This window comes from Oryctolagus cuniculus, chromosome 17, assembly GCF_051225735.1.
Source record: "Oryctolagus cuniculus isolate XC-2025 breed Fujian yellow rabbit chromosome 17, ASM5122573v1, whole genome shotgun sequence".
Taxonomy (NCBI): domain Eukaryota; kingdom Metazoa; phylum Chordata; class Mammalia; order Lagomorpha; family Leporidae; genus Oryctolagus; species Oryctolagus cuniculus.
Genome location: NC_142883.1, coordinates 35,435,038 through 35,462,961, shown reverse-complemented (window position 1 = coordinate 35,462,961; position 27,924 = coordinate 35,435,038). Strand labels below are relative to the sequence as shown.

The window sequence follows — 27,924 nt, the reverse complement described above, 5'->3', positions numbered from 1 at the left end:
TTGTCTTTTTTGAACATTCTCAGGTTTTAGGGATATATCATGGATAGGTATTGGGGGCGATTATTTGGCCTACCAAAATGGCTAATATTTAAAAATATTTCAGGCACAATTCACCTACCATTGTTGGGATTGAAAGCTAAATCCAAATTTTCAGTGGTATAGGTAGCTGATGCTACTTGCACAGAAGCAGAAGTAGGGAACACAAGTATATGAGTACATGATGTATCCTGTGGGGTATTTAACTGAGATGTCTGCATGTTTAGAGTGGTGCTTCTTCCAAACACAGAACCAGTTGACACAGAATCTGAAAAAGTAATGAAAGACATTTTCTCTTTTAAGAATGATATTTTATGTAACATCTAAATTCTTAAGTACATGAATAATTAAATCTGCTATAAACCAAAGATAGCTAACCTGGCATAATAACAAAAGAGCCTTGGGGTTCCATTGCTACCAAGCAAGCACTGAGAATGCTGGGAGAGTCTGCAGCAGATATACCACACATTCTACACATGTCTTTAAGCCTTTTACTTAGAGACTGCAAATTTCGACGACTCAGCAAACAGCTCCAATCTGTGGGTATCAACAATTTTTTTAAAATTAATAAGATTCAAAGGAACAGCACTAGGGAACCAAAATTAAAACACAAAAGTTAATTTTTTTTTTCTTTTTATCTGAAAGGATGAAACACAGACAGCCACAGAGAGATCTTTGATCTGCTAATTCACTCACCAAATGTCCACAACAGCCAAGGACTGGGCCAAGTTGACCACATAAGCCCCAAACTCAATCCTGGTCTCCCATATAAGTGGCAGAGACCTAGGGACTTGAGCCTTTACCTAGTACTTTTCAGGGTACAAATTAGTAGGAAGCTAGGTAAGTGAGGAAGGCAGGACTCGAATCAAGAACTCTAACACAGGATGTGGACATCCCAAGCAGCAATTTAACAAATGCATCAAACAAATGACTGCCCCAGTTATATTCTTCAAACAGGAATCATCAAGCCCTAAATCTTACTATTGATACTATTCAACACCATTTACCTCCCCCAATAGCCATTTTTATCACATACACACATCTGTGGTTTTTTTTTTTTTTTTTTAAAGATTATTTATTTGAAAGCCAAAATTACAGAGTGACAAAACGGAAGAGAGACAGAGAGATCGAGATCGAGGTTGAGATCATCCATCTGTTGGTTCACTCTCTAACTGGGCACAATGGCCAAGATGCAGCCAGGCCAAAGTCAGGAGCCGGAAGCCTGATTCGGGTCTCCCACACGGGTGCAGGGGCCCAGGCACTTGAGACATCTTCCACTGCTTTCCCAGGCACATTACCAGGGAACTGGATTGGAAGTGGATCATCTGGAACTTGAACCTGTGATGGTATGGAATGCCTGCTAATGTGGAATGCCTGTGTCACAGGGAGTGGCTTAACCTGCTGTGTTACAATGTCAGCCCCTGCGATTTCTTTACAAAAATAAAAAGTTTTACAGATAACTTTTGCATTTTATTCAGCACACATACCTAGCAATGTGTGTGAATGAACGTAACAGACATTTATATACTACATAATAAATATACAAATTTACCTTTTAATTCTCCATGACCAATCCTTCCTAGACGACCAATTACAACTCTCCATGGTAATGAACTCATTTGTACAAGTCCTAAGCACCATTCCCAAAGTTTCTGTAGACCAAACCTTCTAGCAGAACCTTTTTTCCGACGAGCCCTACAGAATGGAATACCGAAATAATCAAATATTTTTAAAATGTGTAAAAAACTGGTTCCTTAATTTTAATGCTTCACATTTTTATAAGTCCTAAGTAAGAATATTCATAGAATCTTGGGTTTGGAATGCAAAATTTTAATATACATTACAATTCTATTTACCTTAAAATAAAAAAAAGTTTTTCTATGAACCACCTCATGTGACCAACAACACTACTTTATACCAGTACTGTCCTAATATATCCATACTTAAAAGTTTTGCAGGTCATTAATAAGATTCTGTCATAACAATTCAACTCTGCTGCTGCATTATGAAAACAGCCATAAACAATAAATAGCTAAACAAATAGGAATGTTAAGAGCAAGGCCAATCCTTGCATTGTACTTTAGGATAAAGAATGCTCAACATAACACCACACTTCTCAGAAAAACAACAATGGATTATGTTTTCTACGTGCATGTCCTTTACTAAGCAAACACCTAACAGAAGCACTCCAGCTAAGCAAAAATAGCTAATATTTATTACATACTTTCTACATACCAAGCACTGTGCCTAATCATTTTACACTGTAATATAACACTGCATTCTAATAATCCTGTGAGGCAGATACAATTATCAGATTTCACAAAAAAAGCAAGTTGTAGTTAGGCCAGCTAAAGTCAGTTTCCTAAGATACCCACAAAGTGGCAGAGTTACTATCTGAACCCAGGTCTGATTCCATTGGTGCACCTTTTTTTCCTTTAAATTTATTTACTTTTTTAAAGGAAAAGTGACAGAGGAGAGAGAGAGAGAGAAAGAACAGAGGAGAAGGGAGGAAGGGGGAAGTAGATAGAGGAGTTCTTCCATCCACTGGTTTATTCCCCAAATAGAGGCCACAGACAGGTCTGAGCAAGGCTGAAGCCAGGATCCTGGAATTCCATCTCAGTTTCCCACATGGGTGGCAGAGGCCCAAGCATTTTGGGCCATCATCTGCTGCCCTCCCAGGCGTATTAGCAGGGAGCTGAACTGGATTCTTAGTAGTCAGAACTAGAACTAGCATGCAGATGTCCCAGGTAGAGGCTTTAATCCCCTAATCCCTAACCTATCCACCCCCAACCACACCCCCACACATTTTGAAGAGTTCATTCATGAACTAATCTCTATTTATTTATCAAGATAGCAAAGAGAGCGGCTGGCGCTGTGGCGCAGTAGGTTAAGCTTCTGCCTGTGGCACCGGCATATATGGGCGCCGGTTCAAGTTCTGGCTGCTCCTCTTCCGATCCAGCCCTCTTCTATGGCCTGGGAAAGCAGCAGAAGATGGCTCAGGTACTTCAGCCCCTGCACCCCCGTGGGAGACTCAGAAGAAACTCCTAGCTCCTGGCTTCGGATTGGCACAGCTGAAGCCACTGGGGCCATTTGGGGAATGAACCAGCAAATGGAAGACCTCACTCTCTGTCTCTACCTCTCTCTTATGTATCAAGGAAATAAGGTAGAAAGTACTATTCTAAGGTTGATAAGATAGCAAATAAATCTTTACAACCAACAATGCCACAATAACAGCCTCCTATCCTTAATGCATATATCCTTCCAAACCATTTTCTATTTAGTAAACAAGAAACATAATATACATGTATGTACATATATGATTTTTTCAAAGGATGATTTTCACTAAGGAAAAAGTACCTATTTGGAACATCGATGTTAATGATACAAGTTTCTAATAGTTCTCCATACAGATCTGTACAAGATGCAAGAATCCACCTTTGATCATGTGATAAACAGTAGCCTACAAAAAGAACATTATATTTCTGTCCAGCTTCTCCAAATGTTTCACCCAGCTCTGTTTGTTTGTCCTTCACTGGGGCCAGAATGAAAGGAGGTGTATAGAGTCGAATACATTCTGGTCTCTGTAAAATAAAAAACGAAGGTGCTAAATATGACACTATAAAATTTTAGGAATATACCCAATTATAAATCTTTAGAGAATGAGAGCTAAATTAAAAATCCTACTTAGTTTTTCACAAAATCATAAAATGTGTAATCATTCAGTAACTTTGGTCATAGAAAATATACTTACATCAGGACTTTTCAGAGCAGTTTCCATGGCTAAACCTGGACCGAAGCCAGTCAGTGTTTTCACATTGGTTGATGTTGGAAGTGGTCTCCGACACTGGGTAAAGGCCGAAAAAGCCAGGGATTTTAAATGCTGGGTATAGATTTGCCTATCTTCATGCTTCACAGGTTGTAACAGGTACTGACAAGGAACAATCTAAGCATAGGCAAATATAACAAATATTAGATTTCCAATAAAGAATAAAAGAAATTAAACTCTAAGAACCCTTTACCAGTATATTTAAATGATAATCTAAAGAATTATATTCTCTTATCTATTACAGAGTTTTATAAAAGTCCATTTTGCCAGTGGGTCCTGTACTAAAGAACTTTATAAAAACTTTCAAAAGTGTCAACACAACAATTACATTAATAAATACTGAGTACAACTAACTAGTATTACTGTATTCTATATAATAAAATGGTTAAATTCCTCCTAATTTTACTTGTAATCTGCCCTATTTAGAACTCCAGTTTATACAGGTCCATGCTACGTTTACCTGCTTAGGCTTATGAATTTAAACACTGGATTAAAAGGTTAACACAGGACCAGTATTTAACATACTATATACTATATGCAATTTTTACTTCTCATTATTATTGTGGTATGATTGTAAAATTCATGTTTTACAACATATCATATCATCAAGAATTTTATATTTTACATCAGGTATGTTATTACAACATAGCTAACATCTATATCACTTAAAGTTAAATCAATAATAGAACTTGGCTTTCAGAACACCAATTTGAAAACAGAAAAATAGTATCTTTCAAACAGCAAACTGTTTTACAAATATTTAACTCACAATATTTATCAATCTTACCTGTACAGAAACAGTACTCTTAATATGTGGAGGAAGAGTTTGGACCATTTCCAAGAAGCATCGAAGTAGTCCCAAAGTCCACACATTAGAAGAGTTAGTGCCTTCATCTTTATTTTCATAGGTAAAAGGATCGATTATATAAACAACAATTGCAGGTGGATAGGTAATTGCATGTGAATCACCATCTGTGGGGATTCCCACTTTATCTCGATCCATCGTGCTAAAATATGAAGTAGAAGTAAGACAAAAACTTGTACTGTATTGCTGGGAGTGCATTCAAAAGCAGGCTCTTGATCCCCCATCCCTTTTTTTGTTTTTGGTGGGAAGTATCAGTGAACCATACATACATACATACGTACTAGCATAAGAAGAAAATAGAAATAAAATTCTTAAAACTGCAGTATATCTGAAATGAGAGTTTAGTGCATAAAGGATAAAACTGGTCCTCTGTCTAAGACCTATCTCAGTAGCAGCCCCAAATCACAAAATTGGCTAAATCAAGATCAGAAAGAAACCAAGTTCTACAGGTAACGCTACCACCTGGAGCGCCAGCATCCTATATGGGTGCCAGGTGAGTCCCAGATGCTGCACTTCCTCTCCAGTTCCCTACTGGTGACCTGGGAAGACAGCAGAAGATGGCCCAACCGCTTAGGCCCCTGCCACCCATGTAGGAGACCTGGATAAAGCTCCTGGCTCCCAGCTTCAGCCTGGCTCATCCCTGACCGTTATGGCCATCCAGGGAGTAAATCAATGGATGGGAGATCTATCTTTCCCTCTCTCTAACTCTTTCAAATAAATCTTCAAAAAAAAAAAAAAAAGGGGGGGGGGAAGAGAAGAAAGAAAGAAAGAAAACCAGATTCCCAGATCTATTCAATGTTCTACTACATTTCATACTTCGTAATTTCAATGGTAAACCAGTTACATTATTTGATGGCTAATTTTTTTTAAACTTCGAATCTGTTTAGATGTTTAAGATGGCTGGATTAATATAGGGAATAGTCTGCTTTTTTATCGATGTATATGAGTATAACTCTGCGAACAACTGTATCCTGGATAGATGACAGGTTTAACAATGCTCAGCCTAACCAAATTTATAAACTAAAAGGGAAGTTCACTCAATACTTTCATCATAAAAGGACTGAGAGGGGCCGGTGTTGTAGCGTCAAGGTTAAATTGCCACATGTGATGCCAGTATCCCATATGAGCACTGGTTTGAGTCCGTTGCTCTACTTCTGATCCAGCTTCCTGGTGATATGCCTGGAAATGCAGCAAAAGATGACTCAAGTACTTGGGCTCCTACCATGAGGAAGACCAAGATGGAGTTCAGGCTCCTGGCTTCAGCGTGGCTAAGCCCTGGACATTGCAGCCATACGGGGCGTGAACAAGCAGACAGAGGAGCTCTGTCTCCCCTTCTAACTCTGCCTTTCAAATAAACAAATCAATCTTTTTAAAAAAAGGGAATGAGAAATGTCATCACTATGGTCATTATAAAAAAAACTTGGAGGGGCCAGGGCTTTGGTGTAGTGGGTCAAGCTGCCGCCTCCAGTGCCAGCCTCCCATATGGGCCAGTTCAAGTCCCAGCTCCTCCACTTCCAATCCAGCTCTCTGCTATGGTCTGGGAAAGCAGTAGAAGACGGCCCAAATTCTTGGGCCCCTGCACCCACATGGGTGAGCCAGAAGTGTTCCTGGCTCCTAGCTTTGGATTGGCGCAGCTCTGGCCGTTGTAGCCAGTTGGGGAGTAAACCAGCAGATGGACGACCTCCCTCTCTCTCTCTCTCTCTCTCTCTCTCTCTCTCTGCCTCTCCTTCTCTCTCTGTGTAACTCTGACTTACAAATAAATAAACCTTTAAAAAAAGGAAAACAAAACTTGGAAGCATTACATAAAGCACAATGTATGCATATTATATCACATTACACCCCATTTAGCAGATACTGAAAATGCTCATAACTCATATTTAGAAAAAATTAAGAATCATAGTTTTTATATTTGTGCAAAAATCAGTGTTTTTAAAGATACCTTTCAGACACATCAGGATGTGGCTGAGTAGGAAGCGAAGATGACTCTCCAGAAATCCCAGCTGTCTGTAGAGTTGATGACTGCTGCCCCCCTAGCTGGCCATTCTGAACTGCACTTGCTTGTGCAGACATGGACCCTGTAGCACTACTGCTCATACTGCCAAAGGGTGGAAATGAAGGTAGTTTATTTGATGATGCTCCACTATTCAAACTGGAGGATGAAGAAGATGAAGTTGTGGTCAAAGTCGAATTAGCTGTTGCAACCGAAGTAGGCAGTGCAACCCCTGAAGTCACAGTCATAGTGCTGCTTGCTGCAGATGCTAGGGTGGCTGATGGAGTATTAGTATTTCCAGTACTTGCCATCTGAGATGGTGTAATCAAAGACTGACTTGGAGGGGTAACTAAATTTGGCTGGGAAAGCAGAGAGCTGTCCAGTGGCTGCGAAGCAAGATAAGGACCTAAAGATAAAAACAGGAAGGGTATTTAAATTCTTTATTTCACTGGTTAGTTCTTTTTCAAATTCTTTATGAATAAAATAATAATCTAATTTATACTTTCTTGGTAATTACTCTCCCTAAACTGCCTGCTAACAATTTAGTATCAACTAGCTTATTTTCACCTAGAAATTGAAAACGGAATTGTAAAAGTAAACCAGCTTTTTCATGCAAATTAAATAAATGATTACCATGAAATAAAATAAAATTACATTTTCTAGATGCAACTAATTAAATGCAATAAATATTATGTAGCAAATTCCCATCAAATCATTAAAAAGGCTCCTAAACCACAAGTTGAAAAAATATTTTCTACACCAATAGCTAATTAAAACCCAAAATGGTAAAATGGTAGAATGTTATCATAAGGTTCAAATTATTGGAATGCCAAATGCCTCTGAATTAATTTGGTTCTGCATCTCTGTGGATTAAGTCTAAAGGACGCTCAATGATATTATAAGCAAGTCTAAAGTACTTGGTCATTTTCTTAGCTACACACACACAAGAAAACTATGTCTTGGTGTTACAGAGGTTAGCTACAAATTATTTTATTTCTAAAACTATTAGCAAATCAAGAATTCTATAACTTAAAACATTAGATCCTACAAAAGCATAGAAAATAGTCTTTAAATAAAATTTCCTCCTGCCTGATAGGAACCCTACATGAGGGATTAGTAAACTCTCTCTGTAAGGATTCAGATAATAAGTACTTTTGGCCTCACAACCCACACTGTCGGTTACATCTGCTCAGCTCTAAATTTGTAGCACAAAAACAGACAATATGCAAATAAAGGAAGATAACTGTGATCAAATTACAATTTTATTTATGAAAATAGCTGGTGGACAAGGCCACACTTGGCTAATACTGGTCTTACAGAATAAAAACAAATTGAATACCTAGGTCATATCTGCAGACTTGTGCATAAAGTTTGAGCTTAGAAAATGCTTCATTGTTACCATCAGCTGCCTGAGAAAACCATTCTGCTACCAACTTTTCTGATAGTTTCTTTGATGCAGTAGATCCAACTCTCATGATCCCATCCGTCAACAGTCGAGAAATCGGTCTATGTTGACCTAATCGACAGGACTATAAATATACATACAGAAAGCAAAAAAGTCAATGTACTACAGTATTTAGTATATTAAAGCATTTATGCTATTTTAAATAATCTTATTTATAATGAGCATTTTATATAACAATATCAGTAGTGAAATGGCACCACTAGTCTTCTTCCTTTAGAGATTCATTAAATTTTGTGAAAACTTAGACACCCCTAATGAAAAAGTATCTAAATAATAATACTGCACTAAAACCATTTACTCTGAATAATCAAAGTTTACAGAATAAAGAATGATGCAAAAAGCAGTCATTTTTTGTTATAGCCATACATCTATGCCAATTCATGTATATAAATACATATTCAATGTAAATTAAAATTTGGTATTGAAATACAGTTTCTCCCAGCTCTCCCTCTAGTTCTGTGGGCCACCAAATTTTCTAAGAAGCTCAATGACAAATAAGTTTATAACACGGGAGTAGGAAATTTACTGTGAATCACTGAAAGTTCAATATAATACACAAGATTTTCCCAAATCTATTTAATTATGGAACTTCTTGCTGGGAGGATTTTTTAGGACTTGTATTTAATTAACACTCCTTGGGGAATGTTTATTTATAAAACATATACAGCAGATCCACTGGTATTAAAAAGAAACTTACAAGGAAACTAAACTAGTATACACTAACAAATTCAGTTAAAGAAACTAAAAATGTACAGACTGGATTTTCATATATTTGTGGAAAAAAGTTGCAATACAGTAAAACCTTATGTCCTATGCGTAATTCTTAAAGTATACAATCATTGTGCACAGAGATGGATACAACATGAAAATTCTAACTTAAGAGATTTACTGAATTTCAAGTGCTGCCTCTGGTTGCCTTCAGCAGGGCCAAACCAAATGATTTCACAGGCTTTATATGGCTCGTGAGCCAGACCCTCCCCAACCCGTCCCATAGAATCAGTACGAGAAATTTTACAGAGGTTAATTTTTTTCTCCTAGCTATTTAACAATGCTTTAAATTGTTTTAGACATGGTTACTTTAAATAAAATATATAAGGGTATTTCAAAATTTTCATGGAAAAATGGAGTGGAAAGGTTAAGTTTATTTTTCATGCAAAAAATTTTGAAATATACATTTTTCATAATAATATATTTTCTGTGAACTTTTTGAAGATCCTGCAAACACAAGAATTGCACAATTTTTACCCCAAAATAAACAACTTTTAATTTCATTTTTACATAAAATTTCTGAAGTATCCTCATATATGCCTTCAATGTTTTTCCCCAAAAACAGATTTCTACACAAAACTAGCCAAGAGACTGAGTTAGAACTGCCAAAGGATTTAACTGGCTAGTGTTAGAAGTAAACACCTGGTCTGACATCATCATTACTCTGCCCCATTCACTGAAACTTCCCACTATACTTTCCATATAAGCATACAGATCATAAGGTAGTTTTAAAATGCCACTTTTTTTTTTTTTTTTAAACAATACCTACCTCATATATTGCAGTAAGATCTCTAAAAAAGCTTTTGGCTCCATTTAACAAGGCTTCATTTTCTGGACACAGTACAACATAGGCTATATCTCTTTGAGATCCATAGGGTTCCAGCATAAGTCTCTCCCAATAAGGGAGAGCAAATGGAGAAAGCACCAGAAAATCATAATCATAACCCAACAAAAACGTGGGGATTGGCAGTGGTTCTGGAGATTCATCAGTTCCTAGTTAAAAAGACATATTTTAAGAAAACACTTAAGAAAAGATTATCTTTTTATTTAAATGTCAAAAGTTAGTGAAGTAATTATTAGTAAAAATACTCAATTTAAAGAAAAAATACTTAAACCCAGAGACTGAGACTTTTCCAGTTAAGAATTTCTCAAACGGTCCTTTTTATAAAAAAAATTTATTTTACTTATTTGATAGAGTTAAAGGGGCTGGTGCCGTGGCACAGTAGGTTAATCCTCCTCCAGCGGCACTGGCATCCCATATGGGTGCCGGTTCTAGTCCCGGCTGCTCCTCTTGCAATCCAACTCTCTGCTGTGGCCTAGGAAAGCAGTAGAAGATGGCCCAAGTGCTGGGCCCCTGCACCTGCATGGGAGACCAGGAAGAAGCACCTGGCTCCTGGCTTCAGATCGGCGCTGCTCCAGCCATTGTGGTCATTTGGGAAGTGAACCAATGGAAGGAAGACATTTCTCTCTGTCTCTCCCTTTCATTGTCTGTAACTCTACCTCTCAAATAAATAAATATAATCTTTAAAAAAAAAAAAAAGTTACAAAGAGAGGTAGAGCCAGAGAGAGAGAGAGAGAGAGAGAGAGAGAGAGAGAGAGAGAAAGTACTCCATTCCACTGGTTCACTCCCCAAATGACCTAGGCGGCCAGAACTTAACTGATGTGAAGCCAGGAGCCAGGAAATTCTATCGGGTCTCCCACGCTGGTGCCAGGGCCCAAAGAGTTGGGCCATCTTCTACTGCTTTCTCAGGCCATAGCAAATAGCTGGATTGGAAGTGGAGCAGCCAGGACTTGAATTGGCACGCATATGGGATGCAGGCATTGCAGGCTGGGGTTTTAACCCACTGTGCCAGCCAGCCCCATCAAATGGCTTTTATAAAACATATCTGAGTACCTTAATTTAAACTAAAAAAACAATCTGAGGAGCTGGTACTGTGATGCAGTGGGTAGGGCTGCCACCTGCAATGCCAGCATCTCCTATGGATGCTGGTTTGTGTCCCAGCTGCTCTACTTCCAATCCAGCTCTCTGCTATGGCCTGGGAAAGCAGAAGGAGATGGCCCGAGTCCTTGGGCTCCTGCACCAGTAAGGAAGATCCAAAAGAAACTCCCAGCTCCTGGCTTCGATGGGCACAGCTCTGGCCGTTGTGGCCATCTAGGGAATGAACCAGCAGATGGAAGACATCTCTCTCTCTCTCTCTCCCCCACAACTCCTCCCTCCCTCCCTCCCTCCCTCTCTTTCTCTGCCTCTCTATGACTCTTTCAAATAAATAAATAAATCTCTTTTAAAAATCAATTTGAGTGAAAAATCCAGAAATATATCAAGAGGAGCCAGCAATGTGGCTTAGTAGGCTAGCCTTCTGCCTATAGCAACAGCATCCCAAGTGAGCACCAGTTCCTGTCCTGGCTGCTCCTCTTCCAATCAGGCTCTCTGCTGTGGCCTGGGAAAGCAGAAGATGGTGCAAGTGCTTTGGCCCCATAACCACGTGGGAGACCTGGAAGAAGCTCCTGGCTTTGGATCAGCCCACCTCCAGCCATTGCGGCCATTTGGGGAGTGGGCCAGCAGGTGGAAGATCTTTCCGTCTCTCCCTCGCTCTCTCTGAAACTCTGCCTCTCAGATAAATAAATAAATCTTTAAAAAAATAGAGAAATACATCAAGAAAGCATGGGAAGAGAATTTTACTTTACTTTTAATAAATTTGAATGGTGGAACATCTAATCATAACATAAACCTATCCATTAAAAAATTATAAACAGGATCATATAAATTTAAATTCTGGCATGAAACATTACACTTTATAAATAAAGCCAAATGAAGAGGACTTAGAATGCATGTGATAAAAGGTTCATTTCCATATCCCAGAAAAGGAGACCTACAAATACATAAGAAAATAGCCAACAACATCTGCTGTAAATAGTAAATGAGTCAACAATATTATATTTATTGTATTGTATATTTAAAAACTTAAGAGGATCGAGCTTATATTTTTTCTTAATACAACAAAGTAATTTTTGTTAAAAAAAGAAAATGCCAACCTAAGAAAAATATGCAAAGGACATGAATGAAGTTTATAAAAACAGAAATACCCCTTACATTAAAAAAAGATGCTCAATCTCAAAAGAAAAAAACAAACTGAAATTAACAATAGCAAACAAATATAATGCTTGCTATGTACATTATGTCCAAAGCTCTTTATATATATAGTACTAACTCACTTAGTCCTCACAAAATAACATATAAAGCAGATACTATTACTCATCTACCTTTAGAAGGCAACAGCTAAGAAAGAAGTGGCAGAAGAGGGATATGAATCTACGAAATCTACCCTCACTGTCTGTACCATGCAGTCTCTCAAGCTAAATGAAATAACCATTGTTCAGATGCCTACTCAGCACCTACTCGAACATGGAGTGGGGAAACAGGGACTTAATTGGTGGGAAGGAACCGTGCTTTTAATTACTAATGCTATGCCCTCTTTTCATATCTATTTTTATTATATTTTAAACTTTATTTTTATTTACTTGAAACAAGAAAGACAGAAACAGATGGAGAAAGAACATCCAACAAATGATTCAATCCCTAAAGGTCTACAGCCAGAGCTGTATCAGACCAATGCCAGGAGCCTGGAACTAAAGAGTCTGAATCTGAGTCTCCTGTGTGGGCAGCAGCGACACAAGAACTTGAGCCATCTGCTGCTGCCTAGTATGGGCAATAGCAGGAAGGTAGATCAGAAGTAGAGCCAGAAATCACACTCAGCATTCTGAAATGGGATGTGGGAGTCCCAAGCAGCATCTTCTTCTTTTTTTTTTTTTTTAAAGATATATTATTATTTGAAAGGCAGAATTAGAGAGAGAGAGACAGACAGACAGACAGAGGAGAGAAGGATCTCCCAACTGCTGGTTCGTTACCCAGATAGCTCCAATAGCCAGGGCAGTGCGAGGCTGAAGCCAGGAGCTTCTTCCTGGTCTCCCATGTGTGTGGCAGGGGCCCAAGCACTTGGGCCATCTTCCTCTGCTTTCCCAGGTGCATTAGCAGGAAGCTGAATCAGAAGTGGAGCAGCCAGGACTCAATGCCATATGGGATGCTGGCACTGTAGGCAGAGGCTTAACCATTAAGCCAGAACACCAGCCTTGCAAACAGCACCATTTAATGGCTGTGTCAACTGCTTGCCCCTGACCCACTTTTAATTGAATTTTCTAAAATGAGAGTTTACAACAATAGAAATACTTAGCTTTTTAAACAATTTTAGAAGTATGACCCTTTTTTCATATAAAATCTTACTGGGAAGTCCAATTTGTAAAAAAGGATGCAAGTGAAGTTACTCCTTTTGAAGACAGGTTGGAGAATTCAATAAATTGAATGTTGGAAATGTTCAAAAAAGCCTAGGACTGGAGTTAGACCACAAAGTATAATGTCCTTAATTAAAACATAACACACAAAAATATTTCAGAAGACTATCATTGTACTTATTCTAGTTAGGCACAGAAAATCTGAGGACTGATATCAATCAATCATCACACATCACTATAAATAACTTACCATAAGAACCTCGACCAGCCATTTTATGAAACTGTTGCCAAGTCAGAGGACCTTGAACCCCCCAAGGTCTAATTGTTCTTTTTTTCTGAATAGCATCCTGAAGAACTGGCTGAAGAGAGAGGAGCATTCGAAGTATATCCTGTGAGCACTGCATACTCACATCTACAAGCATTTTAAAGAAAAGTAAATAAGAATTGCTATTACCAATATACACAAGAGCTTTAATAAGAAATACATTTAGGGAAATTCAGCTCTCTATCATCAACATTAAAACTCTGCTTATATAGAGAACTGTGTTAAGTTCTACAAAAAAATTATCTATAGAAATGATTCTTCTAGATACTTACAACCAGAACACAAAAAAGACTGTAAGTCATCTTCAAAAATTCATTAATTAGCTGATTAATTGGCTTATAAACTATGAACTAAGCAAACAAATGTCTTTGTTTTTACACTTATTTTGATTAAGACAGATAATTTACCAGAAAAAAATTTGATTCACAGTGACATGAGTTGTAAGTCATGTCCCTTAATTAAATAATCACTATGGTAAAATCATCACATACATTAGGCTGGTTATAATGATTAAAGTTTAATTTTGGGGAAAAGGTAGACTGTAAAAACTGTCTACCTTGAATAATAACAGATAACTTGAATAATAACAGATAAAGTCACTCACATTGCTAAAATGTATTCTATTATCCATAGATAAATAAGTGTGGAAGGTACTGCTCATAACTGTCAAATGGCTAAAAAGAAAAATCACTAGATGATATTGATATAATTCATATGGCCCCTGGAATGGTTTCAGTACCATTAAACTTGTCCAAGCATACTATTACATCAAACCATTCAACTCTAATTATTTAACCATTGCAGGCTTTAACTGCCTATAACTAAATATTGGACTAAACACAAATACAATGTTTAATAACTATGACATATAAACTATTGTATATATAACTATACCAATATCACTGAGTCATTAAAGTGGTAACAAAACTATTTGACATAGACTAATACCTAACATAGTGGTAAATGAAAACAGGCTGTAAAATTCTATATGGAATATATTTTACACAACTAGAAGAACATAAAACAAAGTCTAGAAAACATTATCAATGAGTACAGTTATTTATTATCATCACATAGGAGTTTTGTAAACACGTATGTGGAGCTTAACTCCAAGAAATCCTGATCTGAATGAGGTTCAGAAATTTGTATTTTAAGTCAGTGTGATTCTGACAGACATTTTTCCTACTCAATAAATAAAATATTTATTGAGCACTAAAATATTTATTGAAGATCTATAGCGCATGAACTGTACTAGCTGCTGAGAATACTAAATAAACAAATTCCTATTTATGTCTTCAGGTATTCTATAATGATGGCAAGGAAAGACTGACATGAAGAAAAACCTAAGGACTAAGGAAGAAAAATAATTATCTACAAAACCTGAGACATGAATGAAAAACAATTTCATATACATATGAAATATGTGGATATATAAGGATCTTCAAGAGTAAACAAATAAATTAATACAAAAGAACGGAGCATCCAGAAATCAAACCTCTAATTCATGATCAGCTGATTTATGACAAAGGTGCCAACACAACTTAATGGGGAGATAATCAGTCTAATGGATAGTCACACTCAAAAGAATGAATTTGAAACCTTCCCACACATTATGTATAAAAATTAATTAAAACGGATAATGGACTTAAATAAGAACTAGAATTACAAAACTCTTAGAAAAAAATATAGGAATAAACTTTCATGAAACTGAACTAGGGACATGTCTTTGAGATATGAGACCAAAAAAACAAGCAATAAGAAAAAAAATTGTACTTCAGAAAAATTAAAAACTTTTGTGCTTCAAAGATTACCATCAAGAAAGAAAGTAAAAACACAACCCCCAAAATAGGAGAAAATATTTATAAATCATATATCTCCTAAGGGTCTTTTTTTTTTTTAATCCTTATAAGGAACTCTTACAATTCGGTAGTAAAACACATAAAAAATGAGCTAAAGGGGCTGGTGTTGTGGCACAGCAGGTTAAAGCACTGGCCTACAGTGCCAGCATCCCATATGGATATTGGTTTGAGTCCCAGCTGCTCCACTTCTGACCGAGATCCCCACTCATGTGCCTGAGAAAGCAGCAGAGGATGGCCCACGTCCTTGGGCCCCTGTACCCACGTGGGAGACCAAGAGAAGGCTCCTGGCTCCTGGCTCCAGATTGGCTCGGCTATGGCCACTGTGGCCATTTGGGGACTGAATCTTCAACTGTTTTTCAAATAAATAAGATAAATCTTAAAAAAAAAAGAAAGAAAGAAAAACTAAAGATCTAAAAAGATATTTCTTCAGAGAAGATACAAAAGCACAATAAACAAATGAATAACATGGAGGCCAGAATGGTAGAACAGTCGGTTAAGTTGTTACTTGAGATGCCAACAGCCAGCATGCCATTATGCGTGCCAGTTGCTCCATTTCTGATCTACCGCTCTGCTAATGACCTGGAAAAAGCATCAGAAGATGGCCCAGGGGCCAGCCATGTGACGCAGTGGGTAAAATTTCCACCTGCAGTGCCACCATCCCATATGGGCACCAGTTGGAGTCCCAGCTGCTCCACTTCCGATCCAGCTTTCTGCAATGGCCTGGGAAAGTAGTAAAAGATGGCCCAAGTCCTTGGGCCACTGCATGCACATGGGAGCCAGACGAAGCTCCTGGCTTCGGATCAGCGAAGCTTCAGCCGTTGCAGTCATCTGGGGAGAAAACCAGCAGAGGGAAGACCTGTCTCTTTCTCTCTCTCCCCCTCTCTGTAATTCTGCCTTTCATATAAATAAATAAATCTCTTAAAAAAAATAAAAAGAAGATGGCCCAAATATTTTGGCCCCTACCATCCATGTGGGAGACCCAGATAAATCTCTGGGGTCCTGATTTCAGCTTGGCCCAGTCCCAGCTATCACAGCCATTTGGGGAGTGAACCAGTAGGGGAGAAAAAAAAACCTCACCCCTCCATCACAAGGCTTTTCAAAGAAACAAAAATAAATCTTGAAAATATGCTCAACATCACTAGTAATCAGGGAAAATCAAATCAAAACAACAATAAGATACTGTTTCGTAACCACTATGACAACTATAATCAACAAGACATACAGAGGCAGGTCTTTGGCTAAGCAGTTAAGACACCACATCCTGTACTGGAGTATCTGTCTTTCTCCAGCTCTTGAGTCCACATTCCTGTCAATGGAGACTCTGGGAGATAGTTAAGTAATGGTTCAAGTAGTTAGTTTCCTGCCACCCATGGGACACAAAGATTGAGCTCCCAGCTCCTAACTCTTGCTCACCCTGGGTGGTTGTTGGCATAACGAGTTAACCAGTGGATGGGAGCATTCTCTCCATCTGATTCTCCACCTCTCAAAAAAACAAAGGGGGTGGAGGGAAGAGAGAGACATATTGACAAGTGTTGATGAGGGTTTGGAAAAAGCAGAACCCTCATACATTGCAAGTGGGAACGTAGAATAGCACAGCTGTATTAAAAAAAGTCTGGCAATCCCTTAAAAGGTTACAGAGATATATGACCCAGCGAGTCCACCTAACAGTAATGAAAACATATGTTTACTTAAAAACTTATACAGAGATATTCACAGAAGCATTACTTATAATAGTCAAAAAATGCAAACAACCCAAATGTCCATCAACTGATGAATGGATTAACAACATGATTAACAACATAGGGTATAACTATACAATAAATAATATTTGGCAATAAAATATTAATACATGCTATAGCATGGATAAAACTTAAAAAGCATAATGCTAAGTGAAAAAAGCCAGTCAATGAAGACTGGGAGGGAGAACAGTAGGGGAAAAGGGAATGACTGCTAATTAGCATGAGTATGTTCTAATATCAATTATGGTGATACCTGTCCAACTCTGAATATTTAAACCATTCAATTGGATATTTAAATGGCTGAAATGTATGGTGTGTTTACAAAACTGTTTTTTTTTTTTTTTAAAGCAGTTTCTTTTTCTTTTTTTTTTTAATTTATTTTTTTGATAGGCAGAGTGGACAGTGAGAGAGAGAGACAGAGAGAGAAAGGTCTTCCCTTGCTGTTGGTTCACCTTCCAATGGCCGCCGCTGCAGCCGGCGCACCGCGCTGATCCGATGGCAGGAGCCAGGATCCAGGTGCTTTTTCCTGGTCTCCCATGGGGTGCAGGGCCCAAGCACCTGGGCCATCCTCCACTGCACTCCCTGGCCACAGCAGAGAGCTGGCCTGGAAGAGGGGCAACCGGGACAGAATCCGGCGCCCCGACCGGGACTAGAACCCGGTGTGCCGGCGCCGCAAGGTGGAGGATTAGCCTATTGAGCCACGGCACCGGCTCTACAAAACTGTTTTAAAAAAGACAAATCAAGAGGTGATATGATGGCGAGGATGGGCAGAAATTGGAGCAATTTTTTCTTTTTTTAAAATTTTTGTTTATTTATTTGAAAGTTACAGAGAGAGAGGAGGAGAGGCAGAGAGAGAGCGAAGGAGGGAGGGAGGGAGGAAGATCTTTCATCGGCTGGTTCACTCCCTAATTGGCCACATTGGAGCTGCACCGATCCGAAGCCAGGAGACAGGAGCTTCTTCCAGGTCTCCCACACGGGTGCAGGGGCCCAAGGATTTAGGCCACCTTACACTGCTTTCCCAGGCCATAGCAGAGAGCTGGATTGGAAGTGGAGCAGCCAGGACTCGAACCGGCGCCCATATGGGACGCTGGCACTGCAGACGGCGCCTTTACTTGCTACGCCACAGTGCCGGCTCCAATTTTTGCTTTTACTTTTCTACACTATTTAGATTTTTTAAAAAGATTTATTTATTTGAAAGTCAGAGTTACAAAGAGAGGGTTAGGGGAGAAACAGGGAGAGAGGGATGAGAGACAGGGACCTCCCATCTGCTGGTTCACTACCCAGATGGCCACAATGGCTAGAGCTGGACCAGGCCAAAGCCTGGAGCTAAGATCTTCATCTGGGTCTCCCATGTGGATGGCAGGGGCCCAAACACTTAAGCCATCTTGCGTTGCTTTTCCCAGGCCATTAGCAGGAAGCTGGTGGCCTTACCCAATACACCACAACGCTGGCCCCTGTTCAGTCTAAATTAATTTTTGTTCAGCAAGTATGTACCTTTACAATCAGGACAAAGCTTTATCTATCTTGTACAAAATAAATATTGTCATTAGAATTTACAAAACATACTTTGTAGACTTTTAAATTCATTCAAATAAATATTTCAGTATCTCAATAATCTCCTATATGCCAGGTACTTTTCTAAGTGCTTGAAATATCAACAAAAACCTTTCATCTTACAGAGAATTCACAGGACTATGCTTAGCAAAAAGACACTAATCGATATATTATATAGCACACTTGGAAAGTAACAAGCAAGTAATAGGGGGAAAAGCAAAAAGAACAGAACAGAGAATATAAAGGGAGATTTGCAATTTTATAGTGAGAAGATGGTATCTGGTCAACACGAGGGAACAATTAGGCCACAGGGCCTTAATATAAGACCTTGCCACTTGGTCACAATGCTGCTACAATTTAGTGAAACTATTCCCACTTTGAGCATTTATATTTTCTTGCATTTTTATGTGAAAATTCTTAATTGGAATATAAAGAGAATTTTGTTTTCATTTATTCTTGACAATTTTTAGAATAAAATTAATGCTTATTTTTACAGAGCTTTCTATTTATATCAGTGTTTACTTATAAAAAATGTACACTGGATAAAGCTCAGTATTTTCTAGTATTTGGCAAGTAAGTCTGTTTGAAAAACAATACTAATAATTAAAGCATACCACCAATGCTACTGCCAACGTTAACATTACTACAAATATTTGAGTTTCACTGTGTACCAAGCACTGCTATTTTATATAAATTAAGTCAATCAATCTGCTCAACACAGTAATACATAAATCTATTATTGATCCTGTTTTAAGAGAACTTCCACTTTGACTCTGACCTTGTCTAAATAAGATCGGAGTTGGCAAACTCAAAAGGCTTCCATAGCCTTGGCAACTCATGACAAGAGCCTAGGGAGATTACTGACACCATAAACAAGAGTGTCAATTTGTTAAGTCAACAACAGGATGTCACTGTGCACTTACTCCCCATGTAGGATCTCTGTCCTTAATGTGTTGTATTTTGAATTAATGCCATAACTAGCACCCAAACAGTATTTTACACTTTGTGTTTCTGTGTGGGTGCAAACTGTTGAAATCTTTACTTAATATAAAATGATCTTCTGTATATAAAGATACTTAAAAATGAATCTTGATGTGAATGGGAGAGGGAACAGGAGAGGCGAGGGTTACAGGTGGGAAGGAAACTATGGGGGGGTGGGGAGAGCCATTGTAATCCATAAGCTGTACTTTGGAAATTTGTATTTGTTAAATAAAAGTTAAAAAAAAAAAAAAAAAAAGAAACTGGGGTAGAGAAGCTAAATGACATCCTTAAGGTCACAGGAAACAGACAATGGTAGAGTAATATTTTAAACCCAAACAATCTGATTTCATAGCCTGCTTAAGTTCTTTTTTAAGTTTTTAATGAAATTCAAGTTTTTTTTCTATTTTTTTAAAAAGATTTATTTATTTGAAAGGCAGAGTTAGAGAGATGCAGAGAGAGAGAGAGAGAGGGAGAAGTATTCCATCTGCTGGTTCACTCCCTAAACAGCTGCAACAGCCGGAGTTGGGCCTATCTGAAGCCAGGAGCCAAGAGCTTCTTCCAGGTCTCCCACGTGGGTACAGGGACACAAGGCCTTGGGCCATCTTCTACTGTTTTCCCAGGCCATAGCAAAGAGCTGGAACAGAAGTGGAGTAGCCAGGACTTGAACTGGCGCCCATATGGGATGCCAGGGCCACAGGCAGAAGCTCAGCCCACTATGCCACTGTGCCAGCTGCCTGCCTATGTTCTTAACCACTATATACGTCTTATAATAATAATCATGCCCTTTTTAAAAACATCACATGTATTTATATCTTTTCCTTTTTAAATATCCTTTAATATTAATAATAATGTGATCTCACTACCCAAGAACTAAAATATTACAAAAATAATCATGAGTGCTTCTATTTTTGTCCCTCAGTGAGTTCTGGACACACGCAAAATTTCAAGAATTAAGCAACAACTTTAATTTTATACACATATAATTACATTTAGCTTTGCTTATTTCAGAAGTTAATCAAAAGCAATACTTTTTTTTTTTTTTTTTTTTTTTTGGACAGGCAGAATTAGACAGTGAGAGAGACACAGAGAGAAAGGTCTTCCTTCCATTGGTTCACCCGCCAAATGGCCGTTACAGCCAGCGCTGCACCGATCCGAAGCCAGGAGCCAGGTGCTTCCTCCTGGTCTCCCATACGGGTGCAGGACCCAAACACTTGGGCCATCCTCCACTGCACTCCCGGGCCACAGCAGAGAGCTGGACTGGAAGAGGAGCAACAGGGCCAGAACTGGCACCCCAACCGGGACTAGAACCCGGAGTGCCGGCGCCACAGGCGGAGAATCAGCCTAGTGAGCCGTGGCGCCAGCCCAAAAGCAATACTTTTAAAAGATATATTATTATAAATTATTATCTTCTGGGATGTATTCTTTCTTCTTCCACCAAAGTACTGAGATTCAATTATTTGTTACATATAACTTTATTTTCAAGACTTATTTATTTGAGAGGCAGTTACAGACAGAGAGGGAGAGACAGATAGAGATCTTCTATCTGCTCGTTTACTCCCCAAATGGCCACCACAGCCAGGGCTAGGGCAGGCTGAAGCCAGGAACTAAGAGCTCCCTCCAGGTCTCCCACATGGGTACAGGGGCCCAAGGACTTGGGCCATCTTCCACTATTTTCCCAGCCATTAGCAGAGAGATGAATTAGAAATGGAGCAGCCAGAACTTGAACCAGCACCCCAAGGGATACTGGTGCCACAAGTAGAGGCTTAACCTACTAAACCACAGTGCTGTCCCCTACATGTAAATTTTTAAGATTATTTATTTGAGTTACAAAGAGACAGGGACAGAGATAGAAACAGAAAGGTCTTCCAATTGTTGGTTCATCCCCCAAATGGCCACAACAGCTGAAGCTGAGCTGATCCCAAGCCAGCTGCCTCATCTGAATCTCCCATGTGGGTAGCAGGGGCACCAAGCATTTGGGTCATCTCTGACTGCTTTTCCCACACCATCAGCAGGGAGCTGGATCAGAATAGGAGCAGCCGGGACACCATATGGGATGCCTGTGTTGCAGTCGGCAACTTTATCCACTATACCGTAACACTGACCCCTACATATAACTTTATACATTTTTGGATCTTAAATAATATTCCATCTGTACTATCATACTATCAATTCTCTTCTGGATGAACATTTGGATTATCTCTAATTCTTCCAAACTTGCATTACAGTTTTAGTTCCCCTAGTAGTTAGTAAGCAGTTTAAGGGTAGAATATCCTCACAGTTTCCAAAATACCAGGCAAAGTCTTTCATATATGTTAAAAAATGACTGAATTAGCAAATGACACAAAAACCAAATAAGTTTTTAAAAAATATTTATTTATTTACTCATTTATTTATTTACAAGGCAGAGAGACAGATCTTCTATCAACTGGCTTAATTCCCAAATGTCCACGATAGCTAGGACAGGGACAGGCAAAGCCAGGAGCCCAGAATTCAATCTGCATCTCTCATGCTATTTGAATGATCACTGCTGCCTCCAAAGATGTGCATTAACAGGAAGCTGGATGCAGAACTTGGAGCTGGCACTTGAACCCAACTACTCCAATACAGATTGCAACCATCTTAACAGCATACTCACCACTGCACCAAACACCAACCCCAAATAAAAGCTACATGATATACACTTCTTAGGAACATAGATTCTCACAAAAGCCACATTTTGAAAGTAGCTAACTTTCTGTATATGTTAATCGATGACTTAAAGTTTAAAAAGTTAATCAGTAGAAATGGAAACTTTTTTAAAATGTGGATTGGCCACACCTAAGACAAAAATATGTAATTCATAACTTTAATAATAATAGTAGTTTATATTAAATCAGGGCTTACTAAGTGGTAAGCACCACGTTTAACATGAATTAATTAATCAGATCTTTATTATGCTACAAAGGTCAAGTACTAGTTTTACTTCATTAATACAAATGAAAACTCACTATGTGAAATTAATTTGTTTAAGATCATATTGCTCAGGCCGGTGCCGAGGCTCACAGCACACTGGGTTCCAGTCCCGGTCGGGGCGCCGGATTCTGTCCCGGTTGCCCCTCTTCCAGGCCAGCTCTCTGCTGTGGCCAGGGAGTGCAGTGGAGGATGGCCCAGGTCCTTGGGCCCTGCACCCCATGGGAGACCAGGATAAGTACCTGGCTCCTGCCATCGGATCAGCGCGGTGCGCCGGCTGCAGCGCACCAGCCGCGGCGGCCATTGGAGGGTAAACCAACGGCAAAGGAAGACCTTTCTCTCTGTCTCTCTCTCTCGCTGTCCAGTCTGCCTGTCAAAAAAAAAATTTTATATATAACTACAATCTAATACAAACCTCTGATGCTTCCAATCTTGTCAAAGCAGGCATCATCTTTTCCCTGGACTACTGAAAAAGCCTTTCAACTGATACACCTGCTTCTACTGTCACCTTCACAATCTCCAACTCCCAGGCTACTTTCCATAATATCTCAAGAGTTACCACTTTAAAAATAAACAGAAAAAGGACCATGTTGTTTCTTTCTTCAAAACTGTTCAACAGCTTCACATCACACTTGGAATAAACTACAAAAGTCTTACATTTCTAAAGACCATACATCATTTTGGTGTTTGGCCACCACTGGAGATTTCATGCCCTATCATTTTTGCCTATTAACCAATACACTCTAGCAACAATAGCCTTCTTAAAGTTCCTCAACTATATCAAGCACTTTACTCCCTCAAATCTTTGTACCCTACATTGCCTGAAATACTCTTTCTTCAATTAACCACATAGCTCACATTTTCTAGTTTATTCAAATGCTCTTCCTCCTCAGAAATATCTTCTCTGAGCATATATCTAAAATTGTAGTGTCATTTATTATTTTCTACTTTCTAATCTTATCTTTTCTTCAACGCACTGTGTCACTAAGCAATAAATGATCAACTTCTTCTTTACCATCTGTTTTCACTAAATTATGCACTCAAAAGGGTAAGGAGGTACTGGCATCATGGCACAGTGAGTAAAGTCACCACCTGTGATGATGGTATCCCATAAGCGAGCTGGGTTATGTTCTGGTTGCACCACTGTTGACCAGCTTCTCTGCTAACAGCCTGGAAAAAGCAGCAGAAGACGGCCCAAGTGTTTGGGCCACTGCCACCCATGCAGGAAACCTGGAAAAAGATCCTGGCTTCAGCATGACTCAGCCCTGGCTGTTGTGGACATCTGGGAAGTGAGCCAGCAGATCAAAGATCTCTTTCTCTCTCTCTCCCATCTGCGAAGTGAACCAGTGGATGGAAGATCGATCCATCCATCTCTCTCTCTCTCTCTCTCTCTCTCTCCCCGTCTCCCACTAACTCAGATAAATAGATAAATCCTTAAAAAAAAAAGAGTAAGCAATGTCTACTTTGTTCAACAGTGAATGTTTAATATTGTGGGTGGCACACACAAGGTGCTCAATATTCAGTAAATGAAACACTGTTGAATAGAGCAAACAACTAGCAATTTTCTGCTAATTAATATGTGCAAAGTGTTGTCTATATTTCTGCATAATTGCAGGTTTATAATAACCAAACTTTTATTTCAACAGCTAAGAAACTGCCTCTAAACATGTCATCCTGGGACCAGCGCTGTGGCATAGTGGGCCAAGCCTCCACCTGTAGCGCCCGCAACCCATATGGGCACCAGTTTGTGTCTGGCTGCTCTACTTCTGATCCAGCTCTCTGCTAATGGCCTGGGAAAGCAGGGGAAGACGGCCCAACTGCTTGGGTCCCTGCATCCACATGGGGACCCGAAGTTCCTGGCTCCTGGCTTCAGACCAGCCCAGCTTCAGCTGTTGCAGCCATTTGGGGAGAGAACCAGCAGACGGAAGCACATGCGTTCTCTCTGTCTCTCTCCCGCCTCCATCTGTAACTCTACCTCTCAAATAAATAAATAAATAAATCTTAAAAAAAAAAAATAGATATCCTTAGAAGGGTTTAAAGCCCAATATTAAAGCATCTCTATTAACTAAGAAACAAAAGCAAAGTCATACAAGTAAAAGAAAATAAGCCAAAATAAAAGTACTCTGTGAGCATACTTACCATTTCTTTTGGACCATGGGTGTAAGCATGAACTTTTCACAAGTGCTTCATCAACTTTTCCTCCTGACATATTATCCATGAACTGACGCCCATGTTCTAATGCAAGGTAGCAATCATTGCAACAGTCCCGCTCTTCAACACGTACCCAGTTGCTCACTACACCAATTTTGGGGAAAGGATCTTGGTCTGCTGCTCCAAAGGGTGAAAATAAATTAGTGCACTGATCTTGCAGCAATAATATTAACTCATCAGGAAACTTTTCAGATTCCTTTAGTCCTCCATTAACGTGTTCTGCAGAAGTAGCCCTGAGAGCTTCAAAACGTTTTTCTGCTTCTTTGCCACAGTCTGTGTTGCGTCCTATGATATCTAGTTCATCTTCAAGAAATAATCCTGAATTGTTTCCAAATTTTCTGTTCATGACTGCACTGAAGCCGCAGGTACACCTATACTGTGCTTCCTGCGTTGGATCTGGAATGTAAACTCCAACATCGGCACCCTTAATATTCATGTTGCAAACACAGATACAGCAACTATCAAAGTTGCAGTCTTTAAACAAATTCATAACTGATTCTGAAAGGATGAGGTTTACATAAAGACTGTGTGCTTCAGGGATGGAAGGAACAGTTGCAGGTTCAACAGAATTGAGGGGTCTGCATGTGGATGGGGTGGAAGCTGGTGAATATAAGTCTGAATTCTCATATTTGACTGAGCCTTGAGCACTGGCAGGTCCACCAGCTCCACGAGGAGTCCGAGGAGTCCTTGGAGTCCTTGGAGTTGGAAACCTAGGGGTGGATGGAGAAGGAAGGATTCCTGCTCCACTATTACTAGGAGGTGCACTGCTAGGAGGCATCCCAAAGGAAGTATGCGTTTGAGGTGTGTAAGCAGGGCCGTATTCTTGATCCAAATTACTTCCATCACTATTGCCACAGGGCAAAAGAGAAAATTACATACAGATATTAAATAAGTATTGTGAAATATAAAATAAAAGCATCTCAAATGTTTTTGTAATACTGCAAACTATAATAGAGGACAATCAGTACAAAAACTAAAAGAACAATTAAGACCTAAGTATTTCTAGTTAATACATACACTCTAGGTGACTAAATGTAAAACATGTGGACAATATAGCAAACGAACAAAAGGGGGTAAGTCTGAACTGTAAATCAAAAGAAAATATGCTTCTGAAGACAGATATTTAAGCATAATGCTCTTAAAGTTTTCTAACAATTTAACCATATCCAACTATTACCATTATAATCAATTAACCAGAAAATTTTTAGAACTTTCAAAAACCAATATCCTTTTTTCAGCCTATCTATGAATAAAAAGTTATAACAGTTCATATACTATAATAATCTAAATAATAATAGAATCATACCCCTCTTTGATGAATGGCATTGTAGGCCCTGAAGGAAGCAATTCCAATTTTCCAACAGTCCAACTTTGACGGTAAATACACTCTTCTGGCAATTTGATAGGGGGCAGACATTGGCTTGGTAGAGTTTTCAGGGGTGCAAACATGGAACATCCCACTAGAACTTGACAATTTTCAGGTTTATAAACATAAGAAAAATCCTACAAGTAAAAATCATGGATTTTGAGTATCTCAGCATTCGGAGGGAAAAAAATCAACAAAAAGCCAAATTCATTTCAGCTTTTTCCCATTCTTAAGGTAAAATGTAGTGGTAAGGTAAAATTTTTGCATACAAAACCAAGTCATGTATATGAGTGAAACTGACATCTGGAGATCTGATTATTGTCTATAGCCCTTATCTATACTCTTGAAGAACAACATCTTTCTACTTTCTACCTGTTGAATTCTTTATTTAGTGTGATTATAAAGTAAACTGAAAGTATCTTACTACAAAAATTAAAAGAAAAATAAGAAAGGAAGAAGCAAGGAGGCAGAAAGGGAGAGTGGGAATTGTTACATATTTTTAAGACTATCTATATGAAATACATGAAATCTGTTCTCCTTATATAAATAAATAAAATGTAGGTAATTTTATTCTTTACTTAAATGCATTCTTATTAGTGTCACACAATTCAGTCCTCATATTTCTTAACAACAAAACTAGAATTACTATGAAAGGATTTTTGAATACAAATACAAATTAATTCTACAAGAAAATATAGGAAGTAAATTATTTTTCTAGAAAAATACTTACTTTAATTTCAGAAGGTTTTGGGCTACAGAATCCCTCATCAACCTCAATTTTGAACTGTGCTCCTATACTAGAACTATTTCCTTCTAGAACAGTTCCTCCAGGTGTTGTATCCATACTACCATATTCTTTATTATTCATATTCATTGGGGAAAATCCCATAATATGTTGTTCCAATGATGGTGGCGTAGGATACATCTTATGAAGATCTGCAGTGCCTATATTTAATAAAACACACATTTCAACATAGGACTAAAAAATGAATCTGTTAAAAAAACGGGAGTAGGGAGCTTTCTGGAGATAAAAATTTACAAATTTATCTGGAGCACAGATTTGGAAAACTTACTTATGCAAGATAATGGGTCCAGGTTTCCTGTCTTTGACTCCTTGCAGCTGGCTTTATCATCAGATCCATTTGCTGATTTTTTAGATCCAGGCTATTTAAAAAAAGCAGATATTTATCTGAAGTTTTAATTCAATATCATCCCAAAATAGTAATCATTCAGACATAACTTAAAAGAAAAGTTCATTCATCAAAAATATTTTTAATCTATAATAAGGTTAAACACATACTAGATACAATTTAAAGATACAAAAAAGAAAAAAAAATCTTAAGACAAACACTGACCCCAGATCAGTTTCTCTGAATAGTGACTCAATAAGCCTTTCAACTGATAGGGGAATAAGCTACTCTAAAGAAAATAACCAAAAACTTTCCTAACACAGACAAGCAAGAATGACAAGTAACTGAAAACCTATTAAAATAAAAAATATATCTACAATAAAGGTTTGTAAATTAACACAGAATTGCTTCTTAGTAAGATACTCCTAAAGCATTTGTCCTTTTAAGTGAAAGACATGGAAATTTCCTATATACATTAATCATATCTCAGAATTTTTCTTCTTCTTTTTTTAAAGATTTATCTTATTTACTTGAAAGGCAGAGTTAGAGAGAAGGAGAGAGAGAAAGATCTTC

General features: G+C 38.5%; 1 protein-coding gene across 2 annotated transcripts in view; it reads right to left on the bottom strand.

Annotated features, from left to right (window-relative positions):
• The window catches only part of MED13 (mediator complex subunit 13), a 114,967-nt gene that overhangs the window by 16,712 nt on the left and 70,331 nt on the right, over positions 1–27,924 (bottom strand). For both annotated transcript variants that reach the window (XR_011383550.2, XM_051824707.3), the window contains exons 13-26: positions 27,295–27,385; positions 26,952–27,166; positions 26,162–26,358; positions 24,784–25,700; positions 13,488–13,649; positions 9,720–9,943; positions 8,057–8,246; positions 6,667–7,123; positions 4,650–4,869; positions 3,788–3,979; positions 3,394–3,617; positions 1,589–1,731; positions 415–573; positions 119–304 (exon numbers count right to left, since the gene is read on the bottom strand). Coding sequence is in view for 1 of the 2 variants with exons in the window: in XM_051824707.3 (XP_051680667.2) it covers positions 119–304; positions 415–573; positions 1,589–1,731; positions 3,394–3,617; positions 3,788–3,979; positions 4,650–4,869; positions 6,667–7,123; positions 8,057–8,246; positions 9,720–9,943; positions 13,488–13,649; positions 24,784–25,700; positions 26,162–26,358; positions 26,952–27,166; positions 27,295–27,385 (3,577 nt within the window). In the remaining variant the exon portion in view is untranslated. The remainder of the gene's footprint in view (positions 1–118; positions 305–414; positions 574–1,588; positions 1,732–3,393; positions 3,618–3,787; positions 3,980–4,649; positions 4,870–6,666; positions 7,124–8,056; positions 8,247–9,719; positions 9,944–13,487; positions 13,650–24,783; positions 25,701–26,161; positions 26,359–26,951; positions 27,167–27,294; positions 27,386–27,924) is intronic.